The following is a 23066-nucleotide window of genomic DNA, read 5'->3' as shown; positions in this document are numbered from 1 at the left end:
TGGGGGTCCTATTTAAAACTTCGATTAGCTTCAGGAGGGGCCTCTAGACTTACTTTGGTTTCAGCAGCAATCCGGTTTTAAGACTTAACAAGTCAGTGGTGGTACAGTGGTAGAGTATGTGGCTGACAATGCCTTGGTCGCATGTTTGGGTTGCCTCACAGCCCCGGTGGATTATCTCAATCATTATTATTATTCCATTTTGAATTAAATTCTTGGTCCTAGAACAAACCCTATTTATCTCACAAGAACCTAAACAAAACCTTGTGGTATAAACTTACACTGGAGTCGAGGCATTTATAACAGTTTTGATTTAGGAGTCAAATGTACAGTATTTATAGCTGGCAATGCCATTTAATGTTTCGTAATATTCACAACAGACGTTTGGACTTACCCTGCTTAACATCTGGAATGCCAACCAATGAGAGAGGGATGCGGATATTGGTGCTGTGGACCCATGTCTGCTGGTTCTTGAGGTAATTGTTGTATTTTGGTATAATAACAGAGACTTGACCTTGACCTGGGTAATGCTTATCTACTAGAGAAGATGTCTCAGGAATGATTACGTGGTCCACTCTGTCATCGTGACCCACCACAAATCCTGACTGACTGTACCCGTATAACTCGTCTGCCGATACTGTGTCCATTCCGAACACTTTATAAAGAAGGATTTGTTTGTGAGAATTTTACATCAGGTATAGTAAGATTTTTATATGAAGTATGAATATCAGAAAATTAAATTTGAGTGCAACAGAATAATTAGCATTAATAAATATCTTATCCATATAAAGTAATGTATACTACTGAACAAATACTTTAATACATATGATGAGTGTAAAAGAAATGATAATAGAGTACTTCTTGACTCCTTTTCCTATACAGTACTAACCAACATGTTTGGTAGGAATTTCAAAAGGAGTTGTGTAAGTATCGCTTTGGCTGGTGGCTAGGGTAGCTACATATTCATCCATCTTTGTCAGCAGGGAGTCTGCTCCAAAACCCTCCACACCATTGATTCTCTGCCAATGTGGGGCATAAACTGGTTGTAGGATTACGGATGCTGATTCCACTAGATTCTGAAATGGTGAAGGAAAAATTATGGAATCAATGTTTACTTAAAAATTGGCCAAGATATCTTTGAAAGAAAAATTTATGCAGTTTGAAAAAGGAAAAAGCAAAGAAGTTATATCTCAAAATGGCCAGCAATATCTGGTAGTCATAATAGTTCTAATAAAGCTTGAATTTGGTCGCACCACAAACAATTCTACTGGAAAAGAGAAAAGCAATATTTATAGTTTATGTGGGTTTATTATTATATTTATATATAAAAGGGAAGGGAGTACTGTACCACCTCTTTTTTGCCACACTTCCCTACCCTATTGCGGCTAAAATATGCCACCTATGATTTTTTTGTTATTTTTTTCCGTGATCAGGGAACAAAAATGAACACTTCTGTAAGACGAAAGAATTTTTTGAAATTTTTTTTTGTTGCGCCTGTGGGTGTTAAATCCATTTGGACCCCTAGCGGTTTGAGGGCTAAACTAGCTAAACACAGATGCTGAAGAAATATAAGAAAATTCACTTTCGCAAACAGAGTGGTAGACGGTTGGAACAAGTTAGGTGAGAAGGTGGTGGAGGCCAAGACCGTCAGTAGTTTCAAAGCGTTATATGACAAAGAATGTTGGGTAGACAGGACACCACGAGTGTAGCTCTCATCCTGTAACTACACTTAGGTAATTACTTAGGTAATTACCTACTTAGTGTGTAATTACCTAATTACTTAGGTAATTACACATACACACACACCACACACACACACACACACATGCTTTCGCTTTCGTCGCTTTCCAACTTCAGACTTGCTTTTAATTATATGGATGGTGAAATACTAAAAAAAACTGTTCATGACTTTTGTAAGACCAAAATTTGAATATGCAGCAGTTGCATGGTGCCAAAATCTCAAGAAGCACATAAATAAACTGAGAAAAGGTGCAACAGCATGCTACAAAATGGCTTCCAGAACTGAAAATAAGAATTACAAGGAGACTAGAGGCATTAAACACGTTAAAACTAGAAGATAGAAGAAAAGGAGGCGATATGTTCACCATTAACAAAATACTAATAGGAACCGACCAAATTGACAAAAAGGAATTCTTGAAACCAACAGTTTCATGAACAAGAAGACAGATTCAAGCTAAGGAAACAAAGGTGTCAAAAAAATATTAGAAACTTTTCTTTTGCAAACAGTGGTAAATGGTTGGAACAAGTTAATTGAGAAGGTGGTGAAAGCCAAAACTGTTGATAGTTTCAAAGCATTATATGACAGAGTACTGTACTGAGAAGATGGGACACCACAAGTATAGCTCTCATCCTGTAATTACACTTAGGTAATTACACACATTTATTTATTTATTTTTTTTTTGAGATATATACAAGAGTTGTTACATTCTTGTACAGCCACTAGTACGCGTAGCGTTTCGGGCAAGTCCTTAATCCTACGGTCCCTGGAATACGATCCCCTGCCGCGAAGAATCGTTTTTTCATCCAAGTACACATTTTACTGTTGCGTTAAACAGAGGCTACAGTTAAGGAATTGCGCCCAGTAAATCCTCCCCGGCCAGGATACGAACCCATGACATAGCGCTCGCGGAACGCCAGGCGAGTGTCTTACCACTACACCACGGAGACTGTGAATTTATACCAATAGAACTGGAATATAAGATTGGTTCAACAGAAATTGTGAGGGCCTACAAACAAGTAAGAAACAGATACACAGCAGTGAGGAGAGACAGAAAGAAACTTTGAGAAAGAAACTTTGAGAAAGAGGTAGGTGACAAATGTAAAACAGATCCAGGCCTTTTCTATAAATTCATTAAAAAGTAAGCTGTATGTAAAAGGTTAAAATCCATAGATTTGAGAATGGAAACAAATTCACAGAGAATGAAAAAGAAATGTGCAAAATACTAATTGAACAGTTCCAAAGTGTGTTTGAGCAAAATAAGGTTTTCAGAGAACTAGACAATGACAATTCCAGAGAACACCACTGAGCACAGAGAGATGTCACAAGATGAAGTGAACAAATTACTCTACGAGCATATGCATTGCTTTCCAACTTCAGAATCGCTTTTAATTACATGGATGGTGAAATACTGAAGAAACTGTTCATGACTTTTGTCAGACCAAAATTGGAATATGCAGCAGTTGTATGGTGCCCATATCTCAGAAGCACATTAACAAACTGGAAAAGATGCAAAGGCATGCTAAAAATTGCAAAATGGCTTCCTGAACTGAAAAAAAACAAGAGTTATAAGGAGAGGCTAGAGGCATTAAATATGCTAAAACTAGAAGAAAGAAGAAAAAGACGTGATATGATCACTACTTGCAAAATAATATCAGTAATTGACCAAATTGACAAAGAGGAATTCCTGAAACCAGGAACTTCAAGAACAAAAGGACACAGATTCAAGCTAGTGAAACACAGGTGCCAAAAGAATATCAGAAAGTTTGCTTTTGCAAACAGAGTGGTAGACGGTTGGAACAAGTTAAGTGGGAAGGTTGTGGAGGCCAAAACCGTCAGTAGTTTCAGTTATATGATAAAAAATGAAAAAAAATAAAAAAATAAAATAAAAAAAAGAGTACTGGGAAGAAGGACACCACGAACGTATCTCTTGTAGCTGGAACTACACTTGGGTAATTACTCTCAGGTAATTACCATGAGCATATATTACCATCTCATCCTAAATTACACTTAGTTAATTACACACACAGTATATTTGTATGGAGAAAAGTTTATAGAACCACAAAAAAATTTATTGAATAATTAGCTATTGGTAAATAATGTAATGATATTCTCAGTTCTTACTTGAATGTAGTGTCGGTCTTGACGGTGTGTTAGATTAAGTCCTTCCTGGTGAGTTTCATACTCCAGCAACAGGATCAGGAGACGTGAGGCAATAAGAACATCCGAGCCCCACATGGCAGGTGTGACAGAGCAGGCATAGTTTAGGTCCTCAGAGATTTTCACTGCCAGGTATGTTGTGATCTCCAGTTCTTGACTTTCTAGGCTTTCAAGCTGAAAAAATCAGCGTTGAATGTAATGAAATGCCATTTTCTGGGTGAGCCCTGGAGGCTCCTGGAAGCTATCTGAACTGATATGTGCTATATTAGTTTGGGGTCATCAGTCACAGGTGTCCTTATGCATACTGGGGACCACGAGCCAGAACCTGGTCCCCTCAGAGAAGGTCAGAGAGCAATGGCCTATGAGCACCTTAAATTTAAAGTATGTCATAATTGCCATCGACCGTGGAAGGACCCAGAAAGGTAGGCAAATCAAAATAGACCACTGTCTGGTTAACCTGTGCAATCTACATCCTAAAAGATCAAAATAACTTCCCTAGAAAGAAACCAAACAAGCAACACTTCATGTAATTAGACACCTGGCCACCACACCACATACACAGCTGGAACAACCACACATGGAAAAATATAGAACAAGAACTTGAGACCAGAGGCGACTGATCTGAACACCAGCACAGCAGCTCTCGAGAACTGGAGTTCAAGCACCGGGCTGCTGGCTCCCCCACACCCCTGTGGGGTGGAGGGGAGGGGGTTAGGGCTAACGAGCGGGAGTGCTAGTTGCATGATGTGTTACTCGTTTGGTTTCTGTCTAGGGGAGTTATTTTGATCTTTTAGGATGTAGATAGCACAGGTTAACCAGACAGTGGTCTGTTTTGATTCTTCTACCTTTCTGGGTCCTTAGTGGTCGATGACAATTATAATATAATGTAAATGTAAAGTGCTCATTGGCCATTGCTCCCTGCGCCTCTTTGAGGGGGTCAGTTTCTGGCCCCAGCAGGCATAAGGACTCGTGTGACTGATGACTCCAAACTAATATAGCACATAACAGTTCACATAGCTTCAGGGAGCCGACGGGGCTCCCCACACAAGTTTTTACATTACATCATATAAAGCAACTGAAATTATGAATACAGTATCATCATCAGAAAGCAAATACTGTACAATATTTACTTAAGCTTTATTAATTGCAATTGTGATACAGTACTGTACTTGGTTATTCTAAAAAGTAATTTTAGGTTGAAACCTACATAAATTAGGCTGTGTAATTATTTTATTTTCATTACATATTCAAGTATACCATATGAAGTCTGCATAAAATATTACAGAAAACCTTCATAAACATTATACAAATAATCAGCTTACCAAGTCCCGCAGCTCAATAAAAGTGTCCGAAACACAATTGAACATGTCTGGAGGTCCCCATCCAATTTCTCTGTGGCAAACTCGAGAAGCTTGACCCTGGGCACCATAAGGACACTGTTGCATTGTTGTACCATCAAATGGTGTCTCTTCCCACCAAATCATTTCCGCAAAATTCTTAGGGCATCCATCATACACAACTGCAAGAAAATATTATCAGTCTTCATCATCATCATCATCCCAGTTCCCATTTTCATGGGATGAGAGGCATCATGTACAGAAGAATCAATACTCATCACACACTAGCAAAATATCCAAAGCAGTATGCCATCCAGATCATACAACATTATGAACAGTGCTTTCTCTGATTAATAATATATTAAAATAATCATTCCCTCTTGATAAGCCAATTCCATCTTGACATTCCTCACTGCTTCTCACTAACTTTCCACACTCGATAGGATCCTACTAATCACCCAAAGCTACCCAAAGCCTCCTAGCATTACGCAATAATGAAGAAATATGACATATTTACTCATTCTAATGTTGGTGTAAATTTGACATATATACCTATTATAATGTACAACATGAAAAACACATTTTTACTCTGAAATAATATAATTTTATAACGAAATTAGAGAAAACAAAGTAGCAGGCAATGCCACAGGAAGCTGACAATGCAAGTGACAAAGTTGTGGAGCGACTTGTCCAAGATATATTGTTGCCTGGAGTGCTTGCTGGCATATTAGCCTCATGTACCTAACCTAACCTAACTTCCAGGCAACAATATATCTTGGATAAGGTGCTCCACAACATTGTCGCTTGGATTGTCGACTTCCTATAGCGTCACCTGCCATTTAATTTTGTCTAATTTAGTTATAAAATTATATTATTTCAGAGTAAAAGTATGTATTTTTATGTTCTACATTCAGCACCAACATTAGTGAGTAAATATGTCATATTTCTTCATTACTTACATAATGCTAGGATTCTTTGGGCAGCTTTGGGTAATTAGTAGGACAGTACTTGTTAATCTGTTCAACAAATCTCATGATGTCTTTCCATTCACTTTAAATACACTTTTTTTACTGCTCTGCCATCAATTCATTTAATATTACCAAACTCTCTTAATATGTTTTCTATAACATTCTTTTCTGGGGAAAGCCCCGTCGACTCCCCGGAGCTATAGAATGCTGGCCAGACATAGAATGCTCCCAACCACAGGGGGGTTTCTATAGGCCATTGCTCCTCGTGCCTCTCTGAAGGGGGCCAGGTTCTGGCTCATGGTTCCCGGTAGGCAAGAACTCCAAGCACTTTAACTGATGCCAGAAAGTTATATATATCCATTCAGTCTGGATAGCTCCGGGAAGCCTCTGGGACTCGCCCAGAAAATGGCGTTTCATTACATTCAACGCTAGGTTTTTACTCTCAAATCTAAACACAACAAATGCATTTCCAACTACTGTATACATTTGTACTGCTGTAGCTGTTTTTTTTATGATCATTCCACATCAGCGCATCTTACCATAAGAGAACACACTACCACTCCATGGAGCTCACTGGCTGCCGCTGCTCTTCCTGTCTTTTTTTCCTAGCCAGGACTGTCACCGTGTCACTCACTTTCATTCTTTGACATATTCTACTCTCGTATTTCTTTTTTGAGTTACAGAGCAAAGGTATTTAAACTGATTCACAAATTCTAGGACTTCATCATTTATCCTTCAGAGACTTCTCCCTCAATCACCATTCTGTTACTTCTGTTCACAGTCACCTTTAGCAATCTTCTCTCACATGTCAACAAAACTTCCTACTAATCTGCATACTGTATATCTTTATAATTTTCTGTCAGAAGGATTGTATCATTTGCATTCAGCCAATTATATATACTAGTACTACAGATTTCATGCTATGATTAATTTATATTACAGTAGTTCTACTCCTAATTGTCACATCCTAATTTTATGATATGTAATGTGTCTTTACAATACAACCTCTTTCTAATTCTTAGCTAAATGTTACTCACTTTATGGCTAAAAATGTATTTTTGATTTAGAGTGCTAATACACCTGTTTAGTCTAGCCAGCACTGAAATGATTAGTACAAGGTGTTACCAATTAAGCTTCTGATTCTGATAATGACACTGTCTACTTGATATATTATGACCTGTGTAATTAATATATCTGTACTTTACTTTTTACGTAAACTTTCCAAATTATAAATGTACTACCATTCATGATTAAAAGTTTTTAATAAATGCCATATTCATCCGTCTTTCTCACATGTCTTCACCACTAGCCGTCTCAATGTAAATATCTGTTACAATTCAGCCTCTTCCATCACAGAACCCACCATATTCATCACATACTCTTTCAATAACTATTCTGCCACAGTATAATCAGCCATACTCCAAATTCACAGCTGCACCTTTATTGTCAGTTATACCCATCAGACTCTCCAAGTACAATCAGTCTATTTCTATTTTTTCTTCTTAATTAGTTAATTAATATTTTCATGTTCATGTTTAGTTGTAATATTACCATTAGCTATTCCACTATTCTTCTTGTAATTTCTAACTTCTTCCCAAAATAGTGACATTATCATAAAGTATAAAAAATGGTAACTATGAACATAAGCAGCTAATAGTTAAAAATAATTACATGGCCAGTATTTACTTACTTTCACAGCCCATAATGGTGACCTGGGCAAAGGCATTTGCACACTGATCACATCGTCGACCAATGACCCCAGGACGACAGCGGCACTGGCCAGTAACAGGATCACATGAACCACCATATGACCCAACCAAGTAGCAGTCACAATCATAACAAGCCGCAGATGCATCAGGCTGATAGTGGTTTTCCTAGGAAAAATATTACTGTATAAATACTACCCTATGATTTTCCTAGGGAATGAACTACCAGAGAAATATGAGGTAATGTAGTTATTACCAATGTAAAAGTTTACAAGATGAGTAAGAACCCTTTAACCAAATATTGTATCTTATATATTTAGTAAATTCATTATGCTTCATAATATTTATGGAATGCATTCATCAAAATAAATGTTCTCATGGATAGCTTTTAATATTGTTTGTTCAAGAAACCAGCTTTGAATGTAATGAAACTGGGTGAGACCCGGAGGCTTCCTGGAGCTATCCGGGCTGATATGACTGTATTAGACCCTGGCATCAGCAAAAGCAAATAGAGTTTTTAGGCCTACCAAGGACCACGAGCACAGCTGACCTCTCCCCAGGAGGGGAAATAGGGAGTCCCAGATCCTTGTGTCAGCTATCCATATGCAGGCAATGAGTCACAATAACGTGGCTGAAGTATGTTGACCAGACCACACGCTAGAAGTTGAAGGGACGACGACGTTTCGGTCCGTCCTGGACCATTCTCAAGTCGATTGTGAAGAGGAGGTAGAGACAGGCAATAAATAAGCAAGAGAGAGCTGAGGAGGAAAGTAAGGTGTAGGGGATAGTAGTAATAATGAGAACTGCAGAGGGCCTATTGGCCCATACGAGGCAGCTCCTATTATAACCACCAAATGAGAAGGAGATAGTACAGTAATAGGAATAAGAAGAGGATAGCAAGGGAGCGTAGGAGAAGACAATGAACAGAAAAAGGGGAGAAGAGAGAAAGAAAAGGAAAGAGAAAGAAAGATAAATGGAAGGGGTAAGCTTATGTTAAGTCACATTTGTTAGAAAGATTAGAGCATTTGAGTATATACTGTGAAAGGGAAGAGTCCACAGCAACAAAGCCAGGACTCAAGTTCATGTTGGGTACATTGTGTATCAAAGCCGATTCTACAAGACGGCGTCTGTGTAGAGTAGAGGCAGGAAAGATTATTTTGGAAGAAGACCAATCAATTGGTCTTCCTCCAAAATAATCTCTCTCCCCCCCCCTCCCCCCGAATGTGAGCGGCCAGGAGAGCCAAACCCCGAGAACTTGGCAGACGAGTCACCCGAAGTGACCAGCCCCAAAGAGCCAAGGACCACATCGAACCCCAGCAGTTCAGGCAATGAACCACCGGAGAGCAGTCCGAATGGAGCCAGATCGTCGATCCACGAGCAATCTGGAAACCCCCCCCCAAAGCGACATCCACACCGCTGCAAACTCCCGCATTGTGATGTGGGCCAGACAGACCTTACCGCTCCTGGCCGGCCTGGTGATCACTGGTCACAAAGCCCCAGCCAATAGATGATGCTTCAGTGAACACATCAAGCGAGGGCTCGGGTAGGCGTCAAGGCACTGAACCCTGAAAAACCCGAAGAGGAAGCCGACCATGCAGCATCCGGAGGCTGACCCCAGCGATCGCAAGAGTGATGGAAGGGACGTCCCCGAAGGAACCAGAACAGCCGACGAAACCAAACCCAGCCTGGCGGGTACACCACCATGGCAAAGTTCAGACTCCCGCACAAATCTTCGAGCAACCGGAGGTGACGGTTGTGACATGCTCATTTGCTCATTTGCTGGGGGAATTCTGTCCAACAGTTTGGCTTTGAGTAGCAATATTTTAACCAGATAGGGTTTGTTTTGGAGCGCCCACCTTTCTGAGTGCCTTACCCAGTTGTTGGCAGACATAGAATGCTTCCAACCACACTGGGGTTTCTATAGACCATTGCTCCTCGTGCCTCTCTGAGGGGGCCAGGTTCTGGCTCGTGGTCCCCAGTAGGCCTAAAAACACTATTTGCTTTGACTGATGCCAGGGTCATACCATATCAGCCCGGATAGCTCCAGGAAGCCAAAAGGGCTACCCCCAGAAAAATATGTAATTAAAGTGGTTAATTTGCTAAAGTATATCAGTTGTTAAAGCAGACAAATTTTTAGGGTTAAAGGTTGCTTTGATTAGTTTGTAGAAATAAAACCTGTTATTTATAATAACTAAGAGTTACAGCTGTTAAACAAATATCAGAGCTACCCTAGTGTGTCGGTTAACCATTATGGCTTCGGAAAACACAATCTGACTGCAAAGCAGAATAGCTAAATAGATGCAGAATTACAAGCTAATATATTTTTCCTTTCTTTTTACCTGACATGTTTCTGTTCTGTTATCTTGATAAAGGCTTGTCAAATTTATTTTTAATTAATGACACATTTCCACACACTATAGCTATTCCTATTGTACCTTCCATAATTCACCACTCAGCATAGACCCACACCATTTATATGTCCACACCCAAACTGCAACAATAGCCCCTCTCCTCTCCACTACCACATCCCACTGCTATAATATCACCCCTCACTTACACCACACCACAACATAAACATGCAGGCCCCATACAATATTTCTACTTGATGAAAGTAAAGTAAATGCCTGTTAAATGGAAAGCCTACTAGAGTTGAGGAGACTTTAGACAGGATACTGTACTGACATACACAATATTAAAATCTAAGGGCAAAATATTGTAAATTTTAGGCCTAGATGTTTCAAAGTCATTTCAAGAATTTATTACGAGAACCAAAGTGGTTTGATTTTCCTCCTAGATAATTGCTCATACATAACTATCTCAGGATTTATTCTTTCTTCCTCTATCTTTTCTTCCCCCCCCCCCATCAGTTTTTAGTCACAAATGCCCAATATGAAGTCTAGTTAAGCATGACTCATCTCGGCACGAGTTATGAATGTTACAATACAGTACTGTACTTCAGATCATCTTACTTCACAATGGCATTCTCCGCTTGTCTTATTACAGTCTCCATCATAACCTTTATCGATATCACAGTGACATGGGCCACACACAGGATAGCCCCACCAGTTGGTTGGACATGGCTGATCCAGTACCATCTCACAGTACTCACCTGTAAAGGATAAAACATAATTACCGATAAAAGGAAAAAACCCAGTGTTGAATGTACGTAATGAAACACCAATATCTGGGCGAGCCCCGGAGGCTTTCTGGAGCTACTGGGCTGGGGCTCCCCCCAGAAAATAAACTCAAAAACAAAAGGTTTGTTATAGGATAATAAAGCACATATTTTACACTACTGATGTAAAGCAACTGTCACAAATCATTTTACAATGTAGTCCAACTAACCAGAGAACTCATATGTAGGACACTCGCAACGGTACCCTTTAGGCGAGTGTATATCATGAACACAGGTGGAATTGTTGCTGCATGGGTTTAAGTGACAAACATCAGCACATTTTTCACCATAGTAGCCCTTATTGCACTGACATTCATAACCCTGCCAGGTATTAATGCACTGGGAGTTTGGTGGGCAGGGGCGGGATGTGCATGGGTCTGATGCAACACATCCATCACGCACTCCATCCTCGTGAGTGGGACGAAGCCAAGCATTCTTGCTGCTGCCTACACGCACATCCTAAAGTGGTGGAAGTGATGATGATTACATTTGAAGGACAGAAATAAATTTTGTTAACTCTTTGAAAATGTATTTGCATCGTACTTTAAAACTTTGAATATTAAACAAAGAAATCTTACGTAAAAATTGCATTAGTGCCTATATTGACCGTATCACTGACCTTGATACAGCCCTTGAAGCCTGTGACCTTGGCTGGGTCAGAGGGCTGAACACCTCCCACAGACACCTTCCCAATGTACAGGTTGGCTATATGGGCATCTACTCTGACTGTGATTTCATGGTTGCCATAATCCAAGTTAATCCACACCTCCCCACTCATCCACTTGACCTCAACATTGTGCCATAGTCCATCATCAACTCTAGCATCTGTCATCTTGATTGTTGCATTCTCGTAGCGATACTGGATGTAACCATCTACCAGCTACAGTAGAAAAATGCACACAATATATCAATATATTATATAAAAAATGCAGATATTGAGGAAATTGAAATACCTGTATTGTTTCTGAAGAAATAAAATTGTGAGTGTAACAGTTCAAGAAAATTCTAATTCAAAATATATTGCTCACATGTAAATATTACTTATAGTAACAGTGATGTAAGATTTTATATGATTATTATATGAGGTTTTATTGCTCAATGTTTTGTAAACCTTAAAAGTAAAATCCCAAGAGCTGAACAAATAGAAAAACCAGCATTGAGTATAATGAAACCTCATTTTCTGGGAGAGTCCCAGAGGCTTCCCGGAGCTATCCAGGCTGATATTGATACACAGTATTAGACTTTGGTATCAGAGTGAATGGAGTTCATAAGCCTACAGGTCACCACGAGCCAGAACCTGGCCCCCCTCAGAGAGGCACGAGCAGCAATGGCCTATAGAATTGCACATGTGATTTAGAGCAGTCTATGTCTGTCATCGACCAGGTCGGGCACCCAGAAAGGTAAGCATCCCAAAACAAACCCCTATTCTGGTTGAAACTACTACAGAAAGTCAAACAAGTGGACAAAATTCCCCAAAGAAAAAGATCAAATGAGCATGACGTCACCACGTGTCGCGCCGCCATCTGCACAGCTCCCTCCTCCCCAGGAGGGGAAAGGTCAAGCCCCAGACCTTGCGAAGGTAAACCCCAAGGTGACTTGTGGAAGGTGGCCCCCCAAGCCCCAAGGGCAGTACTTACAGGGTACCTAGGGAAGGTGGACTCTAGGCACATGCAGCCCGAGTACTTGTGAATTAACTCCTTACTTGCTCACCACCAATAAGACAGCACCACACCACAAGGCACAGAACTGGAAACACGGGAGTCAGAGGTGCACAAAGTTGCCAGTTCACATCAGTCACAGAACCGGGGTATGGATTACTGGCATGGGGGTCTGGGGCTGCCCCTTCTGGGGAGGGGTGGGGGTTGCGCAGACAGCGCCACATTGACTTCATGCTCGTTTGCTCGTTTTCCTTTGGAGAGTTCTGTCCACTAGTTCGGCTTTCAGTAGCAATATTTTAACCAGAATAGGGGTTTGTTTTGGGGCGCTTACCTTTCTGGGTGCCTGTCCTGGTCGAAGGCAGACATAAAATGCTGCCAACCACACTGGGGTTTCTATAGGCCATTGCTCCTTGTGCCTCTGAGAGGGTCCAGGTTCTGGCTTGTTGTCCCTGGTAGGTACAGAACTCCATGTGCATTGACTGATGCCAGGGGTCTAATACATTCATATCAGCCCAGTTAGCTCCGGGGAACCAAAGGGGCTCCCCCCAGAAAAAACACTAATGTGCATGTTTCTTGTAAATTATTATTACTGTATTGTTTTTCTGACCATTTGTGACTGTTCTACTCCTCACCTCAATGATACTGTTGGCATTTTGGCCAACAACTGTAATCATTAGGAGCCCAAACTGCTCTCGTGTCCTGAAGGAAAGGCTGTTGAACCAGGGCAGCTGAATGGTCTGCAACTGTGGGCTGAACACTAGGAAGCCCTCACCTGTAAACTGCTTTACAACCTCCACACCTGAATAAAAAAAGATTAATACAGTGACATCTCGGCTTACGTAGAGTAGTAGAGACTGTCCCTTCCTAAACAATTAGGCAGTGGTGTAGGCTGTGGGAAAAAATGCAAACTTTTGTTGAAACGACTCGCCCAGAGCAAGCTGCAGTAGACCGTTGCATTAACCTTTTTAATGACAATGTGATGCCTCACTACAGACAGGCGTTACAACGAAGGAAAAACAATCTTCTGTGGATAGTTTTATATGTTGTTGTTAAAGATTTACTACCTGGAACAAAGTTCCAAGTAGCACGGGCTATGGTGAGCCCGTATTAGTTTTATAGTGAGAAAATTAAGCAGTGAACCACAAGCAGGTCCTAGTGTTATGCCTGCAAAACATAAGAGAGTGTACCCCAGAAAAGTCATCCCTGTCTGATGTTATGATGGAAGGGGACTCCCCTTTCCAAACACTAACACCTCTCCTCCTCCCCCCCCCCCCCACCCCCTCTTCATCGTCTTCCATACACCAACAAGAGTCATCAGTAAACGTAAGTAATAACTTGTACATACTTTAGTACTGAAGATTTGGGTAATTTAGGTATAAAATTTACTTTGAAGTTTATTTTTTGGGGCGTGTGGAATGGATTAATTCAATTCCATTATTTCTTATGGGGAAATTCGCTTCAGTTTATGAATTTGGCCTACGAACCGTCTCTGGGAATGGATTAAATTCGTAAGCTGAGGTACCACTGTATACTGTATCTATTATGAATGCTTTATTGTCTTGGGAACACCTTATGCAGTAATGAATAAAAAATAACAGTACATTATCTTAGAAAGCACAAAAAATAGGTCATTAGAATTTATGAAATCAAGGTTAATTTATGTAATTTACTAGTAAATTAAGAAATTATTACAGTACAATACTTACAAATTATTTGCAGTATAATGAAAAGCACATCAGTGATAAAATAATTTAAATATTAGTGGAAGATTCTAAATAACAACATCTGGGAAGGTTAACACACCTTGTGAGCAATCTTTTCCTCCCCAGCCATCTGGGCACGAACATATGTAGGTGCCGAAGGTTTCTCTGCAGGAGCCTCCATTCTGACATGGGTGGGATCGGCAGAAACTATTCTTCTCCGGGCATCCTGGAAATGTCCCATTGTCTGCTACAAACCTATAATACACAATGGGGTCTTAGGGGAAGTACAGTATATGTAAAAAAAATTTGCCAATTGACTTATGCAGGTTAGTCCTGCCAATAATCAGATATTTTTGTTCAGTTTTGTACTATAATCAACATCAAAATCTGACCACCATCATGCACTTTGATTTTGAAACATTTTGAAGACTACTGAAGCACTGCACTAGTTTAAGAGGTCAGAAGTGGAGTATTTGATTCTTTCATCCTGCATTCTCATTTCCTTCACAAAGAAACGGAAATGCATGGATAGGATATGCAGTGACTATTACAATAATCAGAAGGGGAAACTGAGTAAGCAATAATTATAAATATTAAATAGAAAGAAATAATTAAGACCTTTTTTAGGATACTGTACTATGAAGTATATGAGAATGTACCAGAGGTGAGAGTTGAAGAGTGTTCATATTTTTCACATGTTAAGGAGTATTTACGAAGATGCACATGTAATGAAGATGTAAATGGTACAAGAGAAATTGAATACTAGACAGTAATAACACTGTATAATCCAAGATTATTGTTACTAACAGCAACAAACTAAATATACATAATTTGTATGGTAGACTTACGATGTAAGATCAATGAACTTATGGTCAATATAGAGATCTGCTATACAGCCATGGAAATGTTGGTGCTTGACTTGGTAAGTGGTCGGTAGGGCAGGGAGCCCACCAACCTGCAATGGACCTGTCACGTCTAAAAATCGATGGCACGCCTGAGTGAGGATGGCACACCTATAGGGAGAGCCAGCCAGTGCACAATTAAGTTTAATAAATTTGTTGACATTTAATAAATAATATTTAGTAAAATATTGTAAAGAAAATTAATGCTTTACTAGCTACATCAAACATTTACTAAAGAAACTTTTGATAAATAGCCATTAAGTTTTCTTAATAGCTATTTACCATTAAGGAATCGATTAATGGCAATAACAAGCATTGCTACGCAACAAGTGAGGCAAAATAAAACAAATTTTTGTATTGCAACATTTTGTTTGACATTCATGGCATACTTAAAAATAATAATAACTGTGATTTTGTTTGACATGCAGTACATTATGTTTTGAAGACATGTGTATATTTAATTTGCAAGTACAGTATACAGTAATCTGAATATGTGGTAAGGCCATTACATTTGCCTATGCTCCATAAAACTGCTACAGCTGTATACACACACCTGGGGTCCAGAATCTGAGATGTTGTGTTGGCACAATGGTAGTCGCCAATCTTCTCACCAAACCTGATGGACAGAGCTGTGTCACAGCTGTCAACACTGATAGTTGCACTCTGATGAGAAAATGTTTTTCATTACTTTGTGCTTTAAAATAAAAGTAATTGGAAACTGAACAATTTAGAATAAAATATTTTGTTTTTACCTGAGCTATGAAAACTAAAGTAAATGATCCTGAGTACAGTATATTAAAAATATTATAAAAATATCAAAGGTTGTCCATATATTTTAGGAATGCAGCAACCCTCTGGAGAAAAGGTGTCAAATACTGTACAAATGTTCAAATCCTTAATTCATCCTAATTATTAGTGCCATTATTAAACAATATCAATGTTATACACACCATCTGTAATACAATATTAGTCTGTGTTCACTTGTAATTGTAGTTTATTTATTTATTGGAACAATATATTTATAATTCTGTGACTACTGTACTACTAGAGAGGCAAGTCGATACTAACCCTGTTGTAATAATCTACAGAGATGGTGTGCCATTCACCATCATCCACACCACCAGGAAGGGATGCAGAGACTTTGGTAGTGGTTGTTCCCAAGCTAAAGGAGAACTCAACAGCCCCACCTACTACTTCTAGGGACACAAAGTCATGCTTCTCATTGTAGCGTCCATTATACAGGAGTAATCCATCTGGCTCACGCGTTGCAAAGCTGTATGGTATATACAGTACTTATAATTTATGAAAAATTTATGATTCATTCATATCAACCCACCACAACATGTACACCTATAGATTAATGTTGCATCATATTACTGAGGGCCACAATTTACATTTGCTTGTGCTTATAGAATAAGGAAGACTTTACTATTTAACTTACCTGATCTTGATGTTGAGTCTGTGTCGCTGCTTAAGTGCTGGGAAGGTCAGGAAGGAGCCTTTGGAGAACCGTCGAGACCTCAGTTCGCAAGTTGAAGTGTGGTAGAGAGAACGACTACAGTTGGTGCAGGTAAAGCCACCTGCACCTCCCCCACTGCCAGCCACACCTGTACACTTGCTGCCATGTACACACACACCATCAACACATGCCCCACTTAGCATGTTTACCTCACAGTTCTTACCTGTCAAAATAGGTATACTGTATTAATAATAATAATAATAATAATAATAATACAGTAATAATGTTTATTCAGGTAAACGTTCATACATACAAAATGAGTTACAAACAGAAAGTTTGAGATCTATATGGAGCAAGTATATACTATGCTTAAAGTCACTAACACACACACAGGGTTTCGGGCAAATGCCTTAAGTGGCTTTGAGCTATTTCTAATCTGTAGTTTTCTTCTGATCTTGGATAGTATTTATTTTAGTAACATAAGTATCCACTCTATTGAATGACCTGTATGTGGCTGTACCTAGGTCGTTAAATCTGGGGTTCCGCTAAACCCAGATGTTTTAAAATGTCAGTAAATGTTTAGTCATATTTGGGAGAGCAACAGGATGGATGGTGGGTTGCAAGTGGGCTGGATGGATGGACGGATGAATGAGTAACTGGTGGAGGTGGGCAGGTAGACTGGCTGGCTAGTGGGTGGACGAAATGGGTGGATGGATTGGTTGCCAACTGGTGGGTGGGTAGGTTGCTGACTGGCATTAACAAATCTTCATATTATCTAGCAGTTGCAATGACTTACCAGTGTATCCAGGCAGACAGACGCAGGTGTAGCCACCCTCACGTCGCATACAGGTGCCATGGTTGCCACAGGGGCTACTGTAGCACAGATTAACTTCTGTGTCACACTCATAGTGCTCACGCATCCCAGTGAATCCCTGTCGATAAATGCCAAAAGCATGATTAGATATTTTTGAATACCTTACTATGGTTCAGTTACAGTAGTTACAAATAGAAATATTATACATTTGCTAAATGATTGCTATTTTATGTTGGTTCTGTATTTCAATGCAAATATTAATAGGACATCAGGGAGCTGAAAATATTACATTAACATATTAATGCTGGTAATCAGTAAACTATATATATACAGTATACCTCTGGCTGGAAGAAGGCGGACCCTTGGCCTTAGAGGAAACCACGCATAACACATTAGAGGGAATGTTTAGAGCCCCTCCAATACAGTTTCTGTGTGCTTTTCTCCTACTGCTCCCTTCCTCCACATGTCATGATGATGGCATTAGCCGATTGTGATGGCCGTATACAGTATTGTACTTGGGGTAGTTGTTATGATAGCCATTAAGGCACTTATAGTGCAGTATTGGTCATACCTTAGGACACCTGCAGGCGAAGGTGTTGACAGGGTAGATTGGGCGGAAGAGAATACTGCTGGATGATATGAAGCCAGAAGCATTGCCAAACTTCAGAACATTTAAACACTCTTCAAAGTTGAGGCAGGGCTCCCGTACACACAATGTGTCATCAAACGGTAGCACCTGTGACAACAGCAACAATAATTTTGCTTTATTTAAATATTGTTTAAAGGGCCACACACTGACCTTATTATCAAATCAAATCAAAATGTTTATTCAGGTAAAGTACATACTGTACATACAAGATAAGTTAAACATAATGTTGGATTTATAGATAGAGCTAGTACATACAATGCCTAAAACCACTATTATGTACAGTGTTTTGGGCAAGGCATTACAAGATAAGGTCTTGAGATATTACTAGATAAGGCTTTTTCTTGAAGAAAAGTTTCCTGATTACGAGGATCTGAATTAATATTTATTTTCTATTCTGGCATCCTGATATTTTATCACAGTAAACTGATATTAGAATACAGTACTAATAAATGGACCAGTTCATACCAAATTACAAAAAAGTGGTAAAATTTGCCAGAACAAAAAAAAAAAAAAAAATTGTGAAGATGAGCCAAGACGTTTTAAGGTAACATTGGGTAAGTTAATCTACTTAAGAATTTATATTGGCGAGATTAAAATATATAGTACAGTATTCAGAAAATAAGAAATATTAAATTGAGGGTGTGTAGCTGACCTGGACAGTAGAGAGCTTGACAAGGTCAGCACGGTGGAGGTAGACCCGCTCCCTCAGGTACTGTGGAGGGTAGAATTCCTCACCAGGGATGTCAGGACGTTTAGCCGAGAAGCTCACATTTAGGATACGTGCCTCCACATCAGTGTCATCCTAAGGGAGTCGTGCCACCATTTAACACCAAGAAAAACAAGAATGTATACAAAGCATTAAAATCAAATATATAATTCATTGTCTCCCCAGGATGCAACCCCAAAACAAATCAGCTGATTAACTCCTGGGTACCTATTTACTGCCAAGGGAACTGTGACATTCGGCGATAGGAGATTCCCCAACTATTTATGTTCCGCTCGAGATTTGAACCCAAAATTTTTTGATTTGAGAATCGAGAACGAATCCAATAGTACTACCAGGACCCACAACATACAGCATGAGGCTATGTTGCTATTAAAAGTAAAATATAATGCGAATAAAATACCACACTGAGGATGTAATACTTAAAATTAAATTTTAATTAAAAATTGTCTCGACAAATAAGTAAATCCTTCGTCCTGCTAGTATAATTCACTGTGTTGGGGGACAGGAAGCCAGAGTGTATTCATACACGTTAGGCTTTTATCGAGATCTCCCCCCCCCCCCCCCCCACCCCAGGGTTGAATTACTGACCCCGCCCAGGGTGCAATTCCAAAACAAGCTGACTAGCTTCTTAGTACCTACTTGCTGCTAGGTGAACAAAAGCATTAGGTGAAAGGAAATGTGCCAAACTATTGTTGTCCCAGCCGGGATTTGAACACGGCATTCTCGATTGTGCGTGAAGAACGAACCCGACTGTACTACCAGGACTCGTCTGTGTTTGTACGTTGTTATTATGACTTGCTTCCTGATGTGACGACGTGCATTGTCCCCCAACATAGCCTCCAAGGAGTGCCGGACCAACCGGGCTGTGGTGGGTATGTGGGCCTGCGGGCCGCTCCAAGCAACAGCCTGGTGGACCAAACTCTCACAAGTCGAGCCTGGCCTCGGGCCGGGCTTAGGGAGTAGAAGAACTCCCAGAACCCCATCAACCAGGTATTGAATTTTGTAGCCAGCTCATCATAACTGTGCTTACTTACCTTGCTTAGCTAAATTAATTTTGGAGTACATTCCCTGAGCCCACTGTGTGTGTGTCTAACTCCCTCTACTGCTGCTCACAGGATAAGTATGGGGGTGCATAATAAATAAACTAAATTGAACTCTTACATAAATAATGTACATAAATTTTAAGTAATCTATTACACATGTCAACTATTTATGAACCAAGTTTTTTATTTGATTTGCTCTCCCCAACTCACCTGAATGTTGAAGATGAAGATATTCTCCCTGGGGCAGGGAATGATGGCGGCGAGGCCGTCGATGAAGTATGAGAGGAGAGGGGAGAGGAAGGCCTCCTGGGTCATCTCCGCCATACGCACCGTCACGGAGTTGAAGAGCATCGCCTCCGTCACTAGTCGCACCTGAAGGCTCATCTCCGCCGTCACCTCGTTCAGCCCGTCTGCACCACTCAACCAGCCATCCATTAGTATTATTCACTTCCAGTACGTTTTCAAATTAATACATTACACGAGTGTTTAGCCTATCTACAAAGTGATATCTATTGCATATAAAAAGCTATATTAGATTTAAATAGAGTTTGTGTATAATAAATATAACTTTCCTACGTAAACGGAATATATATATATATATATATATATATATATATATATATATATATATATATATATATATGCTGTATGTAAGGTTATACAATATATATAATTTATATAATTACATACTCAACTAATTTTATAATAAATAAATTATATTATATATATATATATATATATATATATATATATATATATATATATATATATATATATATATATATATATATTATAATATATACACACACACACACACACACACACACACACTCACACTCCTGTGGACACAAGCAAACTCTTTTGTGTATGAAATATTTATGGAAAATAACATGTGCATACTTAGAATTTCAAGTAACTTTTTGAGTTACAAGCTAGGTCTCAATTACAAGATCTCAAAACTGTCACTCAATTGTAGGTTGAGAGAAGAGAGACAACGAGACTGGGAGAGAAGAGAGAGAACGAGACTGGGAGAGAGAAGAGAGACAACGAGACTGGGAGAGAAGAGAGAGAACGAGACTGGGAGAGAGAAGAGAGACAACGAGACTGGGAGAGAAGAGAGAGAACGAGACTGGGAGAGAGGAGAGAGACAACGAGACTGGGAGAGAAGAGAGAGAACGAGACTGGGAGAGAGAAGAGAGACAACGAGACTGGGAGAGAAGAGAGTCAACGAGACTGAGAGAGAAGAGAGACAACGAGACAGAGAGAAGAGAGGCAACGAGACTGGGAGAGAAGAGAGACAACGAGACAGAGGAGAGAGACAACGAGACTGGGAGAGAGGAGAGAGACAACGAGACAGAGAGAGGAGAGAGACAACGAGACTGGGAGAGAAGAGAGACAACGAGACAGAGAGAGGAGAGAGACAACGAGACTGGGAGAGAGGAGAGAGACAACGAGACTGGAAGAGAGGAGAGAGACAACGAGACAGAGAGAGGAGAGAGACAACGAGATTGGGAGAGAAGAGAGACAACGAGACTGGGAGAGAGGAGAGAGACAACGAGACTGGGAGAGAGGAGAGAGACAACGAGACTGGGAGAGAGGAGAGAGACAACGAGACTGGGAGAGAGGAGAGAGACAACGAGACTGGAAGAGAGGAGAGAGACAACGAGACAGAGAGAGGAGAGAGACAACGAGACAGAGAGAGGAGAGAGACAACGAGACTGGGAGAGAGGAGAGAGACAAGCAAAACAAGGTGGTCGGAGAGAGCAATTACGGCCAGCAATGGCGTCTTACACTGCCAACACCAGCATTACACCTGCTCTTTTTTTCACCATAAACCAAGGCATTATCACGCCCCGCTGTTTGCCTGCATTGTTTACCTGGCCAACACACCTGGCGGCCATCCCCTCTCCTCACCGTTTGCACAGCCAAGACCTACGTCAGTTCCCCGTCCTATGTAACCTCCGTACACCATTTCCGTACCCCCCTTACTCTAAGCACTTCCATCCCACATTTCCTGTTCCAAAAATTCACTCTGAATGGCTTCGCTAAATAACTGAAAATCGCTCATCCAAATCTATCCCTATTTCTTGTGTGAGAGAGACAGAGACACCGAGACACACAGAGACACACAGAGACACACAGAGAGAGAGAGAGAGAGAGAGAGAGACTCGTCTACCACGCCATAATAAAAGATGTGGGCGACGCTCCCAATTCACTCTGGGAATGGAATCTCGCCCACAAGGATGCAACTAATCAAACCATTACAAAAAGCAAGACGATTTATTGCCATCTGAATTATAATTGTCTCATTTAGTCTGGAAACTATCAACAATACCCCAGTCAGTGTTACCGCAGCTAACGCAACCCCCAGTCAGTGTTACCGCAGCTAACGCTACCCCCAGTCAGTGTATATATTTTATATACACTGATTATATATTTACGCAGCGATATATTTTACGCAAACCCCCCTGCAGTTTTCTAAATATCCCAAACATCCCAAATTCGACGCCAGAGCCACATTTTGGAACCAAACTCTGGCTCTCTGCACCTATTCGCAGTTTGAAATTCCTACTTTTTATACCGAAAATATGCCAATTACTGAAAGCGGCGGTGGGTCAGTCAGTGTTACCGCAGCTAACGATACTCCAGCTAGAATTACCGCAGTTAACGCTAACCCACATTAGTGTTACCGCAGCTAACGCTACAACAGCTAGAATTACCGCAGGTAACGCTACCCCCAGGTAGAATTACCGCAGCTAACGCTACCCTAGTCAGTGTTACCGCAGCTAACGCTACCCTAGTCAGTGTTACCGCAGCTAACGCTACCCCAGTGTTACCGCAGCTAACGCTACCCCAGTCAGTGTTGCCGAAACTAACGCTACCCTAGACAGTGTTACCGCAGCTAACGCTACCCCAGTCATCGTTACCGAAGCCAACCCTTCCCCAGTCAATGTTACGGCAGCTAACGCTACCTCCAGATAATGGTACCCCCTAACTAACGTTACCCCCTCAGCTAACGTTTCTCCAATT

General features: G+C 40.4%; 1 protein-coding gene across 4 annotated transcripts in view; it reads right to left on the bottom strand.

The window, feature by feature from the left end:
• Positions 1-23066, bottom strand: part of stan (Protocadherin-like wing polarity protein stan) — a 190478-nt gene that overhangs the window by 17003 nt on the left and 150409 nt on the right. For all 4 annotated transcript variants that reach the window (XM_069305988.1, XM_069305987.1, XM_069305990.1 and 1 more), the window contains exons 3-20: positions 20247-20446; positions 18919-19068; positions 18189-18353; positions 17600-17735; positions 16786-17026; positions 16413-16617; positions 15898-16007; positions 15291-15455; positions 14543-14697; positions 13372-13538; positions 11701-11961; positions 11252-11540; positions 10876-11015; positions 7891-8074; positions 5218-5414; positions 3860-4069; positions 887-1073; positions 392-652 (exon numbers count right to left, since the gene is read on the bottom strand). In XM_069305988.1, coding sequence (XP_069162089.1) covers positions 392-652; positions 887-1073; positions 3860-4069; positions 5218-5414; positions 7891-8074; positions 10876-11015; positions 11252-11540; positions 11701-11961; positions 13372-13538; positions 14543-14697; positions 15291-15455; positions 15898-16007; positions 16413-16617; positions 16786-17026; positions 17600-17735; positions 18189-18353; positions 18919-19068; positions 20247-20446 — 3423 coding nt within the window. The remainder of the gene's footprint in view (positions 1-391; positions 653-886; positions 1074-3859; positions 4070-5217; positions 5415-7890; positions 8075-10875; positions 11016-11251; positions 11541-11700; positions 11962-13371; positions 13539-14542; positions 14698-15290; positions 15456-15897; positions 16008-16412; positions 16618-16785; positions 17027-17599; positions 17736-18188; positions 18354-18918; positions 19069-20246; positions 20447-23066) is intronic.

The sequence above is a fragment of the Procambarus clarkii genome, chromosome 56 (genome assembly GCF_040958095.1).
Source record: "Procambarus clarkii isolate CNS0578487 chromosome 56, FALCON_Pclarkii_2.0, whole genome shotgun sequence".
Taxonomy (NCBI): domain Eukaryota; kingdom Metazoa; phylum Arthropoda; class Malacostraca; order Decapoda; family Cambaridae; genus Procambarus; species Procambarus clarkii.
The sequence above is the reverse complement of the archived record's forward strand: the minus strand, read 5'-3'. Positions and strand labels throughout refer to the sequence as shown.